At 37.0% G+C, this 20379-nt stretch overlaps 1 protein-coding gene across 6 annotated transcripts in view; it reads left to right on the plus strand.

The window, feature by feature from the left end:
• The window catches only part of RAB27B (RAB27B, member RAS oncogene family), a 173774-nt gene extending 154180 nt beyond the window's left edge, over positions 1–19594 (plus strand). For 5 of the 6 annotated variants that reach the window (XM_009434050.5, XM_063795727.1, XM_054671859.2 and 2 more), the window contains 5 exons: positions 1666–1837; positions 3467–3552; positions 8431–8534; positions 12081–12204; positions 13308–19594. In XM_009434050.5, the coding sequence (XP_009432325.1) occupies positions 1685–1837; positions 3467–3552; positions 8431–8534; positions 12081–12204; positions 13308–13497 (657 nt within the window). In that variant the 5' untranslated portion in view covers positions 1666–1684 and the 3' untranslated portion in view covers positions 13498–19594. The remainder of the gene's footprint in view (positions 1–1665; positions 1838–3466; positions 3553–8430; positions 8535–12080; positions 12205–13307) is intronic. The other variant, XM_016933743.4, reaches the window with a different exon arrangement.
• Positions 19595–20379: the final 785 nt, after the last annotated feature.

Raw genomic sequence — 20379 nt, forward strand, 5'->3', positions numbered from 1 at the left:
CAATTTTTTTTACACATAAAACGTTATTAGAATTATCTAGTGATTTTAGATATGTCCTCTATTAGTCCATTTTCATACTGCTATAGAGAACTATCCAAGACTAGGTAATTTATAACGGAAAGAGGTTTAATTGACTCACAGTTTAGTGTGGCTGGGGAGTCCTCAGGAAACTTACAATCATGGTGGAAGGTGAAGGGAAAGCTAGGCACCTTCTTCACAAGGCAGCCGGAGAGAGAGAGATAGCAAAGGGGGAAGAGCCCCTTATAAAACCATCAGATCTCATGAGAACTCACTGACTATCATGAGAACAGCATGGGGGAAAGCACCCCCATGATTCAATTACCTCCACCTGGTCTCTCCCTTGACATGTGGGGATTATGGGGATTACAATTCAAGATGAGATTTGAGTGGGGACACAAAGCCTAACCATATCATGTCCATAGAATAGGCTGTTGTTGAAATTTAATTTTGATTACCCCAGAATGCTTCAAGAATACAGTGTTTTCTGGATCTTCAGAGGTGGAGAAGTCTTCCTCCCTGTCACATAATACTGAGATAAACCTTTGCATTCTAGAAAAATCTTCATAGGCCTTCCTTTACATGAGATATGACAAACCCATTTCAATTAATATAGCCCGTGATTCAGGAAGTTGTACCGAGCAGTAAATTATTTTGCTCAACTCAGGAGTGGAGATTTCACCAAGTAGGTAATTGTGTCATTCAAATACATGTCCTGGTATTCTCGGTGTTACCGGTACAGGATTAAAGCTTGTCATGTCAGTTGTTAAATGTTTTAAATTAAAAAGGAATAATTTGTATACAGATTATATAGAAGGCTCATCCTGCATGGATAGATGCAAAACTTATCCCTCTGCTTTTTTATTCCATTATCTGTCTATAAGTGATGTCTCTCTGTAGGATATCTGCATCGTCTTGGACTGGGTTTTCTGTTCCCTGTGACTCTCTCCTCTTCCTAATACCATCCTCCTAATCCCAAATGCACTGGTTTTAAAACACAAGTCTATAACTTTTTACTTTAAGTTCTACTATTGCTGTGTTATATGGTTTGGCTGTGTCCCTACCCAAATGTCATCTTGAATTGTGGTTCCCATAATCCCCATGTTTCATGGGAGGGACCCAGTGGGAGGTAATTTAATCCTGGGGGCATTTATCCTCATGCTGCTCATGTTTTTTCATGATAGTGAGTTCTCACAAGATCTGATGGTTTTATAAGGGGCTTACCCCTTTGCTGAGCTCTCATTCTCTCTCTTGCCACCCTGTGAAGAGATTCCTTCTGCAATGATTGTAAGTTTCTTGAGGCCCCCCCAGCCATGTGGAACTATGAGTCAAACCTCATTCCTTTATAAACTATCCAGTCTCAGGCAGTTCTTTACAGCAGCATGAGAACAGACTAATGCACTGTGGCAATTGATATTTTGCATATTTTTCCGTATTAGGTGATATGAGGTAAAAAGATTTGTACTGAGTAAAACATTAGATGTGCCTTCACCCCTAAAGCTGCTTTGATCAAGTTAATTTCAAATATGGCAGAATAGAGGTATTCAACTTTTTAGCCCTGAAAATTAAATTTATGTCATATTTTGATATAAAGCAAAGGAAAATCAACTTTAATCAAAACATACTTGTTTTCCCTCTCCTATACAGACCGACCAAGACCATCACTATGACCGATGGAGACTATGATTATCTGATCAAACTCCTGGCCCTCGGGGATTCAGGGGTGGGGAAGACAACATTTCTTTATAGATACACAGATAATAAATTCAATCCCAAATTCATCACTACAGTAGGAATAGACTTTCGGGAAAAACGTGTGGTGAGTTTTTAATCGTACTTCTAACCTTGTCACTCATCCCCCTATATAAAATAAGAATCAAGAAGCTATGTTTATTGCATTGGAGTCTGTCTTTTGTCACACGAAATTCATAACCTGTCATTTTAATTTATTTTAGAATATTATTTACTACTTTTCAACTATAAATAACATTTTCCTAGAAAAGTATTAAGTGGCACTCTCTCTTGTCTCCCAAAGTGTACAAGGCAACCCAAATCAATATTTTACTGATTTGCATAGTGTGTTTTCTACAAATTCTTAAGAAATCTTTCAAAACTTGAATTATTAGAATTTAAAAACATTAACTCTGATCTGAGTTAAAGTCCTCAATAAGAGCAAGTGATCATTTCCCCACTCTTAAGAAAGAAGTTAAAAGTATGATTGGCAAATATCTGGAACATGAGCTTTGTAAGCCCTTGCTGCATTTTTATTTATGTGTAGACTCAGCCATCAATCACTGGCTTCTTATGAACAGAATGTGAGACCAATCATGCTGTTTTCCAAGATAAGAGAGTTTAAGTGAGAATCACAACCATTTCCTTCTCCTATGCTAGACGCTATTGACAGGAATAAGGATATTGTGACATGTGAGATGTGTAGCATAGGCACAGAAGCTAGGCCAGATTTACTGCCACCCTGGGTATTCTTGATTGCCAAGATGGCTGTGGCTTCCAGTTGATGTCACAAATCTACTCATTCCCTGAGAATTGGGAAAGAAAACAAAAGAAATGGTAACTGGAAGCCATTGCCTGGGAAGTTGAATCACAGTTTTTTTATAATGTGCTGGACCTGATCTGAAAGTCAATACATGGTTGTGTAGGCTTAGCAAACTCCCTGACAACCCATTCAGGGTTTTCCTGCCTTCTCTCCTTTCCAGTATCTGGGTATATGTCCTGGCAGAATTTTCCCTTTAAAACGTATTCACTAAACTATACTTAAGGAAACTGAGTAAATATTACATCTTTTAGGCTTTGCTTAAACAATAAAAAGGCCAGAATTTTTTTAAAAAAATTAAACTTACCTAAAAAGAGCCTTTGACTAAATGATTAGTGAAGAAAGGCTTGAAATGTCCTGTGTCAACTTATTGAGAAAGTCTGTGCATATTTCATGGCTAAGTCATTTTGAAAGTCCGTTTCACAGTAAAAGATATTCGGGTATTTGTAAAGCACTTTACTGTTTTTAAAAAAATGCTTTAACATCTGTGATTTCACTGAAGTGTGCAGTTTGAAGTAACTCTGTAAATCAGGAAGGGGTTATGGGTCTCAATTTAGAGATAAGAAAATAAGACTCAAAGAGGTTAAATGAAGAGTTTGTATTTGAACCTAGAACTTGGGTCCTAAATCTGATGTTTGCTGCCTCATGAGGAAATGACAGAAGGTGTCTAATTTAAGTTTGCAATATGCCTAAACTGTGTTGAAAATCATACTTGCACTTGACATTTAAAAGTGAGAGTACATGTGATAATTCTGGAAAAAAATAAAGCAAATATTTATTCTGCACTATGAACTTTGATTATAGTAATTGAGAAAAAAACATGCTGAGTGAACCCAAAGAATTTGAGTGCTGACAAAATCCAAAGCAACCTCAACTAATGAACGTTATATCTTTCAGGTTTATAATGCACAAGGACCGAATGGATCTTCAGGGAAAGCATTTAAAGTGCATCTTCAGCTTTGGGACACTGCGGGACAAGAGCGGTAATAGTAAATTGCTTTATTTGTGGCTACACATAGCTTAGAAAAACTTACTTTAAAATGAATTCTGTATGTGAACTTGAAAAACAAATAATATTCAACTCTTCTCCTGGTTTCAAAATAGACATTTGTATCCAGAAATAAAAATAAATGATTTGTAATTAATTAATCACAGTAGCACTGTGCAGTTGGTATGAATTTCAAAAATCAGACTTTCAAAAATCTCTCTGAAGATTCTTGCTATGCACTGTCTTTGCACTTCTTAGAAGGAAAAAAAGGTTCTCCAGAATTTAATTGAATGAAGATGGGAAATTAACGCCATTATAAGTGCTACTTGAAGAGGGAGTTGAAGAAAGGGTGTTAAGATCTTCCTTGTCTCTTTCTGTTATTTCAGCACAGCCTCTTTGTCCCATGCCTTGCGACTGGCTTTGTCCTTTCAGACTTTGATCTTAAACAATTGCCCTCCAGCTAGAATATTTTACTCCTTCCCACTTTTTCTGATCCTCTCCTTGTACCAGGCCCAGCTCATATTTCTTCTCTTCTATGAAGCCTGTCTGAACATCCCAGCTGAAACAAACTCCCACTTTTACTCTGAACTACTGCAGACACCAGTTATTTCACCCTTAAGGTCTAAATAATTATATGCCACCTTGTCATGAAATGAACATTCTATTTGTATCTTTAACTGTTGTTCACTGATTCACTTGGGGCCTTCTCACTCCAACAAAATTGTCATCTTTACAGGTGTGGAGATCTTGCCTGGCTTTCCAGCATTGTCTCTGGTACAGTGTCCAAGCTAATACTCGGTAGACAGTAGTGTTAATTCCTTAGAGCTGGGGGTGCTATTCCATTGTTAGATGGAAAAACAAAAAGGATCCAAAATTTCAAAATGCAAAAGACCCCAAGCTAATGAAGCTTTTCAATATTAGATTAAATTAAAAGTGGCAAAAAATTGGCAGAGAGGATATTTAGAAGGCACATACCTCCAAATCCTGCATCGTATGTCTTAGAATGCTTATGCTTGTAAACACTTCCGTCTTTGAAATGCATCCAAAGCGTTCTCACTTTCAGCGAGTGTAAACGCCAGGAGAGGTGCTGGGCCCTCTCTGTTAGCTTTTTTGACTGTGAATTCCATTTACACACACCCTTCAACACTGCTGGTTCCTCTGAAGCCATTCCTCACAAGAATCTCTGTTCATATGTCAGTTTTGTTGTCACAAAGATGTATGTTTTATAGAGCACTTTAATTCATTTTTGAAGAAGTAATATGAGAAAATGTGGTTCCCATATGTCCTCGCACATGATATGTCAGCCTTGCATGATGGCAGCCTTCTCTGTCTGTCCCCTGAAGGCAGCTGCTGTATGGGGGAAATGGGGAATACTCAGGGCAGCCTTCAGAACACTTGGGTTATTCATCGCTTGAGAATTTTGCATTCTGTGTATATATAAGGTGTAACTAAGCAACAAGATAAACAATGCCTCACACCTCAGCCCTGTGCCTAAGGACATCTGGCTGTGCAATCCATGTAAGATAATGGGTATTGATAGAAGTCACATCATGGGAAGGAAGAGAAAACACATGGCCCTTAAGGAACCTTAAAGGATACAGGGCACAGACTTCATTCCCATTGAGGGGGAGGAGTGATAATGTGGCTTTGCGGTCTGTTTCTTCTGTGATCCTAGTGTTCTGGAGCAAAAGGGGCTCATCACTCAATGCGCTAGAAGCCAATACTATGACACTGGATTTTGAGAAAAAGAAAAGTTTTATTGCAAATCGACTTGCAGGGAGACAGGAGGGTCAAGCTCAAATCTGTCTTTTTGTTCTGGCTTTTTGAAGTAGTAGTTTTATTAGAAAAAGTTGTGGCAGGGGTGGGTTCTAAAGGGGAGGGCTGGAAAGTCCTTGGACATGGGCAGTTATCTCTGCATTCTATCTCAGGGGTCACGTGTGGAAATTCAAGGGGAGTTAGTATGAAACATGTGGTAGAAATTCAGGCTGTGACATTAGCAAGCTCATTCTGTACAGATTCCAGTCGGCCATATCGGTTCCAGTCGATTTCAGCCAGTTCTCTTATCTCATAAGCAGAGGGAGTTTCAGTGTTTCAGCAAGTTATTTCCTTCTTTATCTGCCATCCTGCAAACTCAATTTCTGTTCATCATTGGTTTCTGTAACTCTTTGGAACATGGTTTCACTGGTTCCTCCACCCTGCTGACTCAATAGACAGAATGAGATGGGTGGGGGAGGCTGGAAATGAATTACTTGTCTCCCCATGGGGGAAATGGGGGATATCAAAGATACTGGACAGAATAGAGCAAGATATCTGTTACTGCTCTGGAACAAGCGTGTCCTATCCATGCTGCTGTGGAGGAGAAATTGTTTGCCCCAAACAGATCACTATGGCAAGCATGTTTTTGAGTGACTTTGTCATATGCTCTGGGCAATGAGAGGGAATAACACACAGTTTTGTTCTCAAATGAGACACAGACACTTAAGGAGAGAACAAAGAGCAGTTTTCCTGGCATGACACAATTATGGTCAAGTAGGAGACAATTTTGTGGGTACAGCTAGTTTCCAAAGAGGGAGAACTATTCAATCAAAGCACTATAATCTCTGTGGGCTTCCAAGGAATGGTAGAAACAAATCCACAAGAAAAAATTGAATAAATTTTTTTGGTATTTCTGCTCTACATTTTTAGATCATGATGATGCCCTACAAACAAATCCTACTTTGGAAATAAATAGCAGTGAAAATATCTCTTCTCCCATCTTTTGGTATGAAAAGTATCATTCTCTGTTGCAGTCATTTAAAATATTTAATAATTGTATATCTTTTTCTTTCTTTCACTTGCACTGTTTAACTTCACAAATATTTAGTGAGCAAATACCAGGTTCTGAGCCATGAAAATATGATGGATAGCAAGTTAGAAACACAGCTCCCTTCCCCTTAGAGCTTACAGTCTAGGGTAGAATTTGGATGAATAAACAATTGCAATGGAGCCTTAGGATACTAACAGGAAAACAAAGACATAGGCAGGCCCACCAGGAGGAGCCCATAGCCCACATGCAGTGTTGGGAAGGCCCCTTCGGGAAGTGATATTTCCTCTGATACCATTATGTATTTGCTCATGCACAATATATGAGTGAGTGCTATCCAGGCTCAACGAAGGGGTAGGAAGAAAAGGAAGCACTAAGACTAAGTAACCCACAGAAAGACCAGCATGTGTGAAAGCCCAGGGGAGCAGAGTGAACTTTCTAAGAACTAAAAGAAGATCAGCATGTCTGTGGGTAGTCAAAGGGATGAAGTTGGATAGATGAACAAAGATCACTTCCTGCAGAGCCTTGCCAGCTTTGTAAGGAGTTTGTGCATTACCTTACGAGTGAAGTCTAATCATTAAAATGTCGTTAGTAGATCATTGATATAATCTATGGGAAGAAATGGAGTGGTGATAGGAGTAGGGGCCCAAACAAAACTGGACACGGGAAGCCTAATCAGAAAGCTGTTGAAGTTGTCCAGGTGAGAGAGAATGGGTTTGGAAGTAGAGTAGTGGCAGAGTAGATGGCCAGAAATGAGAAGGTCGAAAGATATATGTTAACTGTAGACACCAGGTGAAGGAGGAAGGGATCATGGCAACCAGAAGGATGGTGATGTCATAAACAGAAAAAGAAATTAGGAAGAGTGGCCAGTTTGGTTTTGGATGTATGAAGTTGGAGATGCCTGAGTTTCCACCAGGTGGAAGTATCCAACAAGTAATTAGGCATCTAATGTGAAAGGCAGGGAACGTCTGGAGCTCTAATTTTGGGCTTCTCAACACACAGGCTACAAATGAGCCACGGAAGTGGATAAGATTATCCAGTCAATGTATATAGAGTAAGAGGGGTCAAGGGGTCAGAGGGGACCTCTGAGGAAACCAACACAAAGGATCTACAAAAAGGCTAAAATAGGAGACCAAAAATTAGAAGCACATTTAGGATAGGAAGCGATATCTCTAGTTCAAAGTTATGTGCCTTTCTAAAAACCCATTGCCAAATTCAAAACCTTCTCTGGTCCCTATATGTGGTCTCTGGTTTTGCCCATTGCTCTTATTGAAGTGAATCTCAGCACATCTTTAACTTCACTGAAGATGGTTGGTGGTGGCTGGGGTCGGGGGGGAGGGCATGGAAAGCTGACCAGGCAGGGAAAAACTTTGCATTGCACATGAAAGAGCAAATTCTCTAAAATCCTCATTAGAAATGAGAGTTCTTTCCTTCTTTCCCCAATGACTATGTCTCTTTTCTGTCCTGACCCCCACTCAGTCCTCCAATCGTCTTCCTTTTCCTCGTGAATCCTAGATGCCAACCTGAAGCTCAGTTTTACCCCCAAACAGTGCTTTTTGAAAAGAGTTTTGTCATCAATATTCTTCCTTACGAAAGAATTCCAATTCCTGTAGCTAACAAGTTGTGGTTTCCTTCATATCATCACAGGCATTCATTTTCAGGCTACTGTGTGCCAAGCTTTCTTCTGGGCACAGACAAGAAAGATGGAAAGTATAGGTTAAAGTCCCTACTCTAAAGTGCTTTACATTTTAAATGTGGACCACAAAATGCCCACGAGCCAAAAAGATTCCAAGAAGCTGTGTAAGCAAATCCATGATTGAATGTTACAAACTGTGTATTAAGTGCTGTGAGATCAGAAAGCCAGGAAGTGGTCTTAAAAAAAAAAAATCTGCAACCAAATCTTCTCTCTTGGTTCTTCAGCAATTTCTCTGCCCACATTCCCATTTCCCTAAGATATTCCGTAAGGGCCAGTCATGGAGAATTCATACCTGAAAGGGAAACTGTTATTTGTGTTGTTGTCAAAGATATGTGGACTAACTTTCAGAACTACCCACTGTGTTTCCTCGGCAGGTTCCGGAGTCTCACCACTGCATTTTTCAGAGACGCCATGGGCTTCTTATTAATGTTTGACCTCACCAGTCAACAGAGCTTCTTAAATGTCAGAAACTGGATGAGTAAGTGGGACTGAGTAATGTGCATTGGCCGCTTTGGGACCCAGCCACCCTAAGTGCTTGTTGGTCTTGCAAGATGAAACCAGATTGGGTACCACAGATTAACTTTCAAAGTCATGAGTTTAGTGTTGCCTGTGCCACTGTGTCACCTTCAAAGTGGTGGCCTTTATGTGGACCACCCTAGGTAGCTTGGAATTGTATTTTCTAAATATCTAAAAATTGATATTTTTAGAGGAAGCCTATGTAGCTTTATCACCACTTGTATTTAAGACCTTTATTATTGTCATTGAAAGGCCATTGATTCCACTTTTCCAGTAAGTCTTGAAGGACTTCTTAAAACTAAGTGAGCGACTACATTTGACCTGGAGAGATCACAGGGAAAATTGGCAGTATTTTCTGAGGGGACACTGGCACTGAAGGTGTGTTAAACACTAGTGGGTTAATTAGGTGTGAAACCAGAGCAGACCAGTCGCATGATGATAAGGTGAGGCATAGCACAGTGTGTCAGTCAGTCAGCTCGCTTGGGAATTTTACTTTTAAAAAGGGGTTCAAATGTGAGGAAACCATGTAAAGACAAATCTCCAGCCCCTGTGGAAACTTTGATATAGTACAAATTGAAATGTTGCCTAATCAATTACTAAAGTCATATTGACATATATAAACACAGGAGAGAAGTATTGGAATTTTCCTTTATGTTTTACTTGATGTCATAATAAAGGGCATATTTCATATGTATTTTTTATTACAAATAAGAATTTTGATCCTAGCAGGATATACAAGTAGCAGGACAGCTGAGTCGTCCTATGGGGCTGCTCTTATCATTTCCAGATTTGTCTGGGCCATCTGTAGCTAGAGTTGTATTTTTTAAAAACTAGATCATGTTATTTTCCTGCTCAGAGTCCTTCTGTAACTTTCCATCTTACCCGGAATAAAATCCAGAGTCCTTCACTTACCTACAAGGTCACTGTGATGATGTCTGGGCTTCCTCCGTAATTCCCTCTTACTTGGGCCCCGCTCACTAGCCTTCAGCCAAACTGCCTCACATGCTATTCCCAGTATGAAAATTGTGCCATTCCCTTTATCTTTTTTCTCTTCTCCCATTTACAGCCCTGTGCTAGTTTCTTCATTCCCTTCAAGTTCTGGCCAAACTTTATTTATCTCTTGACTGACTACTCCATCTAAAATAGTACTCATCACTCTGTATCCCCTCAACACAATTTATAGGTCATGGCCATCACCTGATAATGTGTTATGTATTTTTTGGTTTACTTGTTGTGTTAGTTCATTCTTGCATTGCTGTAAAGAAATTCCTGAGACTGGGTAATTTATAAAGAAAAGAGGTTTAATTGGCTCACAGTTCTGCAGACTGTATGGGAAGCATGTTGCTGGCATCTGCTTGGCTTTTGGGGAGGACTCAGGAAACTTACAATCATGGGGAAGGTGACAGGGGAGCAGGCACATCTGACATAGCAGGAGCAGAAAGTGAGCAAAGGGGGACGTGCCACACACTTCTAAGTAACCAGACCTCATGAGAACTCACTATCATGAGAACAGTACCAGGGGATGGTGCTAGACCATTCATGAGAGATACTCCCCCAGGATCCAGTTGCCTCCCACTAGGCCCCATCTCCCACATTGGGGATTACATTTCAATGTGAGACACAGATCCAAACCATATCACTTCTACACCCACTTCAAGTTTTACCCAAACCTTATTTGTCTCTTGACTGACCACCCCATCTGAAATAGTACTCATCACTTTGTATCCCCTCAACACGCTTTAGAGTTCATTCAGTCCCAGCCATCACCTGACATGATGTGATGTATTTTTGGTTTACTTGTGTTTTTGACGCTTTCTACCACTAGAATGTAAGCTCTTATGAGAGTGCAGACTTTTCCATTTTATTTCAATGCAATATGCCATACCTGGGTGAGTGCCTGGCACAGAGTAGATGCTCAAAATAGATATATTTCTTACCACTACATATTATGCAAAATTGATAATGTATTTTGTATATAATTCATGATTATATATAATAATTATATAGAACCACTCTCAGTGTGGGTTCAATAACCTTGTAACTAATGGGGAAACAAATTCTGACTTTCATAATTGCTTCTCCAAATGAACGTTTATCTTAGGATCTGTCCTTTATTTCCATTTGATATTGTATTTCATTACCCAAATTTTGGTGGTAGCTTTAGATTCCGAGGAGACAAGGAGATAATAAGCTTATTAAATTCTTTCAGAGAATGGTTTGTTTATCCTTTTTCAAGGCAGATGAGAGTCTCCCTTGTTTTTAAATGTCTCCAGAAGGATATTGCTGAGATTTAAGATAATTAATTGTCATGCCTAATAACACTTTAATTTTTAACACCCAAGTAATTGGTGTTACAGGGTTAGCCTTTCTTTGTCTTCTTCCTCTAGTCTTGGCAAGGTAGCACACAGCATGCCTTATGATAGACATTAGAGCAGCCTCTGTAACCTCAAAAACACAGCTTGACAGGTTTCTTATATTTTTTTCCTTTTTTTTCTTACCATTCCCTTCCTACCCTGCCCTGCCCTGCCCTCCCCTCGCCAGCTCTCCCTCCCTCCCTTCCTTCCTTCCCTCCCTCCCTCCCTCCCTCCTCTTTCTCTCTCTCTCCTCCCCACTCCGCCCACACATAGTGTTTTTTGGAGAAAAGAGAAAAACAAATTACTGGTCTTAAAATTGTTTCTACATGAATTTGTAGTGATTAAAAAATGTTCCACACTATAGATCATCACTTCGGAGGTTAGAGAAAGGAAAGGTAACAACTTCCTAAAGGAAAAAGCAAATTTACCCACTTAAAAATCATGTTCTATTTACCTCCGTCTACATTTGAGGAACAAATGGTGTGAAGCAGTTATGGCCATCTCAGGGAGCATTTCCCCAGATGTATTCCATATTTACTGAATACTTACTATGTGCTAGCAACTTGGTATGTATTATTAGAAGATATACTGTATTATTAGAAGAAATCCCTTTATTTATTATTATGTATGTGTATTATGTATTATTAGAAGAAATCCCCTTAACCAATAATAGCACATGGATTGAAAAGATCTTCCAGAGGAATATATGTGATGTTTTAATGAATTACTTAATAATAAAAGCACCTAACATTTACTAAATGTTTGGTATTGACAGAGGTGCTTCATATATATTATTAGAAGAAATCTCCTTAAGCAAGAACAGCACATGGATTAAAAAGATCTTCCAAAGGATTACATATGACGTATTAATAAATTACTTAATAAAAGCACCTAACATTTACTAAATGTTGGGTATTGATACAGGTGTTTCATATATATTATTAGTCCCCTTCATAATCTGAAATTTGTAAGGTGTTATCTCCGTTTTACAGATAAGCACATTGTGACTGGGAAGAGGAAGTAACTTGGCCAATATAACTAGTAAGCAACCAAACTGGAGATAAGCAATTAGATCAGGAATCTGGAATAAGAGCAGTCATTTGACATCACTTATTTATCAATAACTTGCTGGTTCCATCTGCTTTCTTTTCAAGGCCAACTGCAAGCAAATGCTTATTGTGAAAATCCAGATATAGTATTAATTGGCAACAAGGCAGACCTACAAGATCAGAGGGAAGTCAATGAACGGCAAGCTCGGGAACTGGCTGACAAATATGGGTAAGTCAGTTACACTGAGATGGCATGTGACTTGCACACTGCTGTTCAACAAATGGAGCAGAGACATTAGATTGATATTAGAAGAAATCCCCTTAACCAAGAACAGCATGTGGATTAAAAAGATCTTTCAGAGAGATATATGTGATGTATTAATGAATTACTTAATAATAAGAGCACCTAACATTTACTGTATACCTATAATGTGCTAGCAACAGTTCCTAGACATTAACTCATTTTAACCCATCATAACTAGAGTTATCTCATTTTATATATAAGAACTGAGTCACAGAGAGATTAAGTAACTGATGGAAGGCCACGCCACGCAGTTAGTGACAGGCAGAGCTTAAACTCAATCCAGGCAGTCTGAGATCAAAGCTCATGCTCTTAAACCCTGTATTCTTCTGCCTCTCAATCAATAGATGTAAAACTCCAAGAAATAATCCCTGACAAGGGTATGAAAATGTGGTCTTTATCCCAGCTGAGCTTGAATGGCAGCTTAAAAAAAAAACAGAAACAACACCCCACGTAATTGTAAATTGACTTCCGTGGCAGAATCTGTCATTATTCTTTAAATTTAAAGTAGTTTTATCATATCTGCCAATTTTTTATGGAAGAATTCTCCCTGAAAGCTGTACAATTTACACGTCTTCTTGAAACTTTTAAATCCAAATAAACATTGACTGTATTCACACAAATATCCTTATTCAATGCATACCTATTTTTTAAAGCAGATTTCCAGATAATTGAGTGGAAGGGAAGTAATATTTTAATAGTAACATTGGTCAGTAGTTTTATTGATCAGAGGGTATTTTTCCCCTCCTAATTTTTTTAAACAGTGATAATGCCTTGGCTTCAACTTCCTGACTACCTCTTGTGTCAATTTTCTTGCCCATAAAACTGGTTATAATCATACTAAAGAGCAGCTCACCAATTTGTACTCACTGAGGAAAAAACAAGGATGCTTTCCAACTTAGCCAGCAAAACCATAATCATTTCACAATCTCTCAGCCAGCCATTTTTGCATGTGTGATTCACTTGTACATCTTGCTGTATCTGTTCTGATTTCTTCCTCTCAAAAATATTTGCCATCCTTTCTATGCTAGCATACCATATTTTGAAACAAGTGCAGCAACTGGACAGAATGTGGAGAAAGCTGTAGAAACCCTTTTGGACTTAATCATGAAGCGAATGGAACAGTGTGTGGAGAAGACACAAATCCCTGATACTGTCAATGGTGGAAATTCTGGAAACTTGGATGGGGAAAAGCCACCAGAGAAGAAATGTATCTGCTAGACTCTACATAGAAACTGAACATCAAGAACCCCACCAAAATATTACTTTTAAAAACAATGACAAACCACACAATTGTTGTTGAGTAAACCACGCACAATGGCATGTCTTTCTTTTTCTGCCAGAAAATCTATTTTAAGAAACCAGAATAGTCAACAGTGTTCAAAAGAATTGACTAGTTATCCCTGAGGCCCTTTCAAACATGATCAAAGATTTCCCAATGTGATCTCATCATCATGGATACTCAATTTGTTTTTTCTTATAGAGAAAATGAGTATATAAGACAATATACAAGAAGAAATATCAGTGAGTTTTAAATCAGAACAAGTTACCTGTCACATTGAAGAAAAGGGTAGGCACTAAAGGGAGAACACAGAAAGAAGAATTTCTAAAATATTGGATTTACTTCTTATATTGAGTCAGATGCATACTTTTAGATTTGCATTGGGGAAAATGTACTAGCTAAAAATGGATAAACAAGAATTCTATTTGGCTAATTAAGAATGATATACTGTGTACAACCAATAAGCTGTACTAGAATGAATAAATTACTGATAAGGTTACAAATAGGTAAATGTCACACTTCTGTTAAAATGCAGGAGATAGTGTCATAATGCCGTCTTTATATTCTTAATAAATAGCACTTTGACAAGAACAGGACTGTAAATGACAAAGTACAAGACAAATACCCTGGGAAAAAAAATGAAAGTATGAGAAATTGGCATTTGTACACCTGAAATTCGATGTATCTGTTAGAGATGTCTGGAAGGGTTACTTAGCCAAATTTTACTCAAGCCAATTAGGAGCTGACATTATCAGTTGGAATTAAGAGAACTCCAGAGGTTTCCATTTCAAAAAAATTTTAGAAATTGGTTTGGTGTTCAGCTTCACATTTCATTTTTTCTTAGCACATATTGATAAAATAGTCACAAGGAGAAATTAACAGTTACGGTTTATTAAATCTCTTTTAAAATGCAGTCAAGGAAAACTAGCCTTGAATTTTTTTTAGATAAAATATGATGGTGATATGAAACAAAAAGTGGCAATTATTGCAGGTTTCCTTTTAGTTTACAAAAGTACTGGAAACTAAATCATATTTCTTCCCTCCAAATTTCACCCATTCCTTACTTTGAATCAATTGCAGAAATGCAGGTGCGTTACTTTGTTGATCAATAACTTTGGAACAATTATGGATCAATTCTATGGTCACTCTGAATTTTCATGTCATTAATCACATAAAAATTGATAATACCTCATTCTGTATTACAATATGATTTTATTTTGCCAAAGGCAAGACACCTATAGTTGAGCTGTATTTGGGGGATTGGGTGAGGAAGTACCTCTATCTTATCTCAACAAAAAACTGGCCAGTATTTTTGTTAATGTAAAGCTTCCTTTTCTTTCTAAAAAATAGTAACAAAATTATTTTTCATTGGCCTATTCCGTTCTTGTGTCTAAACTAACATTACATTAATTTTTAATCTTAGTTTCTGATAAACACAAGCCATTCCTATCAAAATATTATTTATTTCAGTCAATTTTACCAAATAACAAAGACAATATATTTTCTTTTTTTTTATTATGAGCATATGATTTTTTGACAGGCTGTTTCCTCATTGTATAAATTTTTTCCAATCAAACCTACTTTTTTCATACTCTGTGCATATTTTTTGTGAAGTTTTACACATTGAAGACCCTAAAAATCCCAGTCTATCATTCAGCTTACCTCTGCGAACTTCTATCTGGTATTGAATCAGTTTCAGAAACACAGACAGATCCAAGGAAATGTCTCTTTATAATGTTCTTAGGATAGACTAGACCCATAAATGTGCCATGAATCAAAATATTAATAATTTGAAAGCTTTCATGCTGTTAGCCCCGATGAAATTCTCAGCATTAACTGGCCAGCTCCTCTGATTTCTGCAGCATCGCAACAGGTTCGAAGATGGGTTGTGGCTGGGTATTCCCTCCCATGGTGTTTCCTCTGGGATGCTCTTCATTATCTCAATGCCTGTGCCATGAAGATAGAAAACTGTAAGCTAACATTTAAGATGTTTCTTCTGGAAGGAAAGTGAGCAGGAACAAGTTATATTGCCACTGCTGTGGCAAATTTTGGTGAACTTTTGGGGTCATTATATCAATTTTTTCTTTGGATTCAAATTGTAATGTCCCCGGCATTTCCTTAATAGGGAATGTGAAGCCTTTATAAAACTCTAAAAGTATTCTGTTTTGATATGTCTTTTTGTTTCTATTCATTTTCAGTTATATGATTGATTTACTTATGCCAAGATTCTGTCACTGTCAGTTATTTAATGAGTGTTTTTTCAGGGTCTGTTTTAAGATCATTATTTGATAGCTGTAGCATGAAGCAGAGGTTGATGATGCCCATAATTGCAAGACTATTCCTGTAAAATAACAATTATTGGGTAATAATTTCAAGAGGAATGAGAAGTGACAAAATTGATTTAAAATATTGTTCTACTTATAAATAAATGCTTGATCTAAAAAAAAATTTCTCCATAAAGTTTGACATCTGACCCCAGATTCTATGTAATCATTATTAGAAATTCCTTCTCTCATTATTTCAGGATTAGTAGTTCTGTGTAATTCATTTTACAATTTCAAATTGTTCTGGTGCCATAAAGTATACAGACTACTTTAAAGATTTCCAAATCCCCTAATTTACCCCACAACAGCATGCAATTTTAGCCAAGATATGTCCTGTTGTTACTAAGTATCTCCCAATGCTTTAGTAAAAGTATTTAGGAGAAATGTTGAAAATGTACATGAAGCTCCTTTCTGATATAGAAACCATTTCTGGAGTATTTACACTGGTTTGATGTTTACATTGCTCTAACTTGGTGCCTCAGATACCTCTGTGACCAAATTTGTCTCCAACCACATAGCTCATTTCCTATAATGTTATATCATAGGAAGCCCTCACAGAGACACTAACTCAGCTAAAGATCTTCTGATATTATCAGCAAGGGATGCAAGGACTTTATTGGAATCTGGAGAGTTTAACCGCCTTCTCTTAGTCTCCTCACTTACTTCTTATGAAGTTGGCATTACCTGAGACTCTTAGCTGTGATTAAGTACAAGCTTACCTTTTAGGGTAGAAAAAGAAAGATCCTTTGAAAAATGTATCTAAAATAATCCAGAGAACATAATGTTTGTCTTGGTCTGATAATGATAAGAAGTCAAGGATTGGCAGAGAAAATACTAAACGCCAAGAGTTGAGCCTGTGGGTCTCTCCGTAAGAGTTTTAAAACTCTTGCCAGTTACCACTTTATCCAATTTGCTATCATTTTCATATTATCAGCTATCACCCTGTAAAATATTCAAAACCAGCTATTTCTAAAGTAAACATTTTATCTGTTACTTTTAACCAGATAGGTGTCTTTGTCATCCTTCTACTATAAATTGTTCTTTGCCAACCTATACAGGTAGATGAACCAGGCGAGAGTTTTAATCAGCCTTTTCTTGTCCTCTTTGTAAGAAAGAGATGCTTGCCATAGAGAAGGACATGAGTACATTAAAAATAATTTAATAGCCACAATATGATGTTCTTTAAGCTGCAAATTGAGTACACTGGGAATCAACAAATTTGATGAAGCCTGTCTGTCTCTTCCCCAGTGGAGTGAGTGCAGCAGTTAGAAAGAGAAGCAATATTGTGCAACTGGTGCAGTGGTGAGTTAATCATAGTGTATAACCTTGTGTTCATGAAACAGGTTGTTCATTGTTCTGCATCTCTCTTCATTTAAAAAGGATACACAATTCTTTCCTCATTGCATGTTACACCAAACGTTTGAGGGAAAGATCCTCATTCGTAAAGGATTTTGGATTTATAATCTAAAACTCAACAATAAAGAAATAATATTCCAAGTCTCTGGTTTCCTAAGATACATAGTAACTGTTTATAAAGAAGATCTAAGGGCTGATATTTGCCAAAGTGATAGAAGAGTTGTTTTTTCCTCTCTACTACCAAGCTTTAAGACATTAAAAGAAGTCTAGTGTATTTGAATATTTTAGAGAAAGCTTTATCATTTTTTAAGATGCCAAGATGCTGCCTACGTTTGCAAAAGTTGTCTAAGAATTTACCATGAGCTGTATTTTCTTCTGGATCTTTGACCAAGGTGATGTCAGCTTATTTCTGGGGAAGGTGTTGAGCTCTTACACATGAAAATGGATATAGGCTATTATCTGGGATGAGTGTCATTTCAATGCTTTATAAATCCATGAAGCTGCTTGTCTCATAAAGTAGAACTGATACAAATTTTGGTTGGATATATAGAGAATTTTATAAATGTATTGCCTTAGAATTTCTGGGTGGAGACCCAACTACAATGACATTGTCATGCAAGAACTATAAAGATAATTAGAGTTAAAAGTTGTTTAAGTTGTGCCCTTAAATACAGCAGAACCTGGAGAAGGTCATACTTCAAAGGTCGATTTTGAGTCCGAATAAAGAAAGACCTTGTAACAGATAGTTTTTTTTTTGTCATTTTCTTCTACCAAGTAGAGGTTTATGCCCTCAGAACTAAACTAGTAAAAATATCTGAACAAAAAACCTTTCGTTGTTGGCATAAAAATGTGGTACACTTAGAGACATTTTGTTTATTGCATATAAATCTAATTTTTCCATAAATTAGATTTATGATATTTTCATAAAGCACTTGATTAGTTTTTCAAGGCGTACCATCACAAAGATGCTTTCCTGCAGAGTTCTTTGTATCAACAGCCTATGGTTGAGATGTTTTCTCATTTCCTGTATAGAGAGAATATCACTAACAAACAAGCAAAAACTTTAGTGCCAAAATAGTGGAACTATTTTGTCATCTTTTGAGAAAAAAGTATACAAAGAAGTCATCTTTTCATTAAGTGGATTCCCTGGTTCCTTTCCAGCTGGTTGTGGAAGTAATGGCTAACATCCTTCAGGTGACTTTGTCTACAAGGATTATTAGCAAATTCTGTAGGAGCAAGCATGTCTGACCTTAACTTAATGGATCCCTTATTCAATCAGTGGCTTCTGTCTTTATGTCTGTTGGCATATCAAAATGGTTTCTGTTCCTAGAAAAGTAATAACATATGCTTATCTTTACTCTTTTTCCAGGTGATTTTGTTTTCAAATGCTCTTTGCGAAAACACCTAGTGTTGTAGAAAGGAAAGTGGCCAGAAAGAACAACTTGGGATCATTAGTAGGTCATTAAATAGCTTAGTGATTTATCCTCATATAGGGCTTATAAACCCTGTATGTGTTTATATGTGCTTCACAGAGTTCGTGTCAGGCTCAAAGGAGATATGTATAAGAAAGTGGTTTGTAAATTATGTTCCATTTCATAAATAGACACTATTCACAAACTAAAATCTAATAAAAAACCACAGTTGTAATTTAAACTGCTTGATATAAAAAGAGGTATCATAGCAGGGAAAACACACTAATTTTCGTACAGTAGAGGTATTGAAAACTGAAAATGGGAAGGCAACTTGAAGTCATTGTATTTGATTGAAAATGTTTAATACATCTCATTATTGACAAAATATGTCATCTTGTATTTATTTCAAGGAAACCAATGAATTCTAGGTAGTATATTACAAGTTGGTCAAAATATTCCATGTACAAATAGGGCTTCTGTGTCCATAGCCTTGTAAGAGATACTGATTGTATCTGAAATTATTTTTTAAAAAAATAAATTATCCTGCTTTAGTTAGTGTGTTAAAAGTAGACGATGTTCTAATATAACACTGAAGTGCTTCATTGTATCCCAACAGTTTACCTTCAAGTAATATTATCTTTATTTTTAGGCTAAGCACGTTTGATTATTTTGTCTGTCTCCTATATAGATCTGTTTTGTCTAGTGCTATGAATGTAACTTAAAACTATAAACATGAAGTTTTTATTCTATATGCCCCTTAATAGACTGTGGTTCCTGACGCACACTGTTAGGTCATTATTTTGTTGTACCAAAGTTCTAGTGGCTTCAGAAATCATAGCATCCAGTGATTTTTTGGTGTCTGGCTATGAATACTATGGTTGAGAATTGTATTCAGTGATTGTTTCTGCACACTTTTCAAATAAAAAATGCATTTTTATCAATTATTTTCTGTACTCAAAGCAACTTTATTTCTGTGCTGAAGTTGAGTGTATGGTGAGTGGGGAACATTAAACCAATATTAGCATGGAACTTGTATCACATTAAAAATGGATTCCATTCCCAACTAGGAAATAAGTGATTTGGACTTAGCAAAGTGATTTTTACTTACCTCTCCAAACTTTTCATTAATTATTTAAAGACTGGGCTTTGTGAGTGAATTTTTAAAATAATTTTGAAGGAAACATTTATTAAACTTAGCAATTAACATGTTGAAGTGTTCACTAGTACATAAGCACTTCCACGTATTATAACCTATTTCTTCTCCATAAGAAAATGCTGAGCGGGTGATGGTATCTACCTTAGTGGCACACTGGTGAAAGATGGTGTTCGAGGCCAACTCCAGACCACAACTGTACAGCTTCCTTTACAACGTTCATTTGCAAAGGCTGACTTGTTCCCAGAGTGGATCTCCCTCCATATGTTACTTAGATTGGCTTTGCCAAGATAATGATGAGTTCTTAATTTAAAGATAAACAGCTCTCCCACTGCAGACAAATAAATCCTTGGCACCATTCTCTCAACTTTATTCCCCAGTAGCAATAATGCTGTTTCTCACAGGCAGAATCTTTTGCCCACTGGGTTCATCTTAAATAATTCAAGATAAGTAATTGAGAACTCATTTTTCTTAATGGTTTTATAGAATTTTTAAAAAGTCATAGCATGCCCCATATTGAGGAAAAATAAAATAAAATAGAGCTGCTGGACATTCACTGTAATTATAGAATTTCTG

This window comes from Pan troglodytes, chromosome 17 (genome assembly GCF_028858775.2).
Source record: "Pan troglodytes isolate AG18354 chromosome 17, NHGRI_mPanTro3-v2.0_pri, whole genome shotgun sequence".
NCBI classification, from domain to species: Eukaryota; Metazoa; Chordata; class Mammalia; order Primates; family Hominidae; genus Pan; species Pan troglodytes.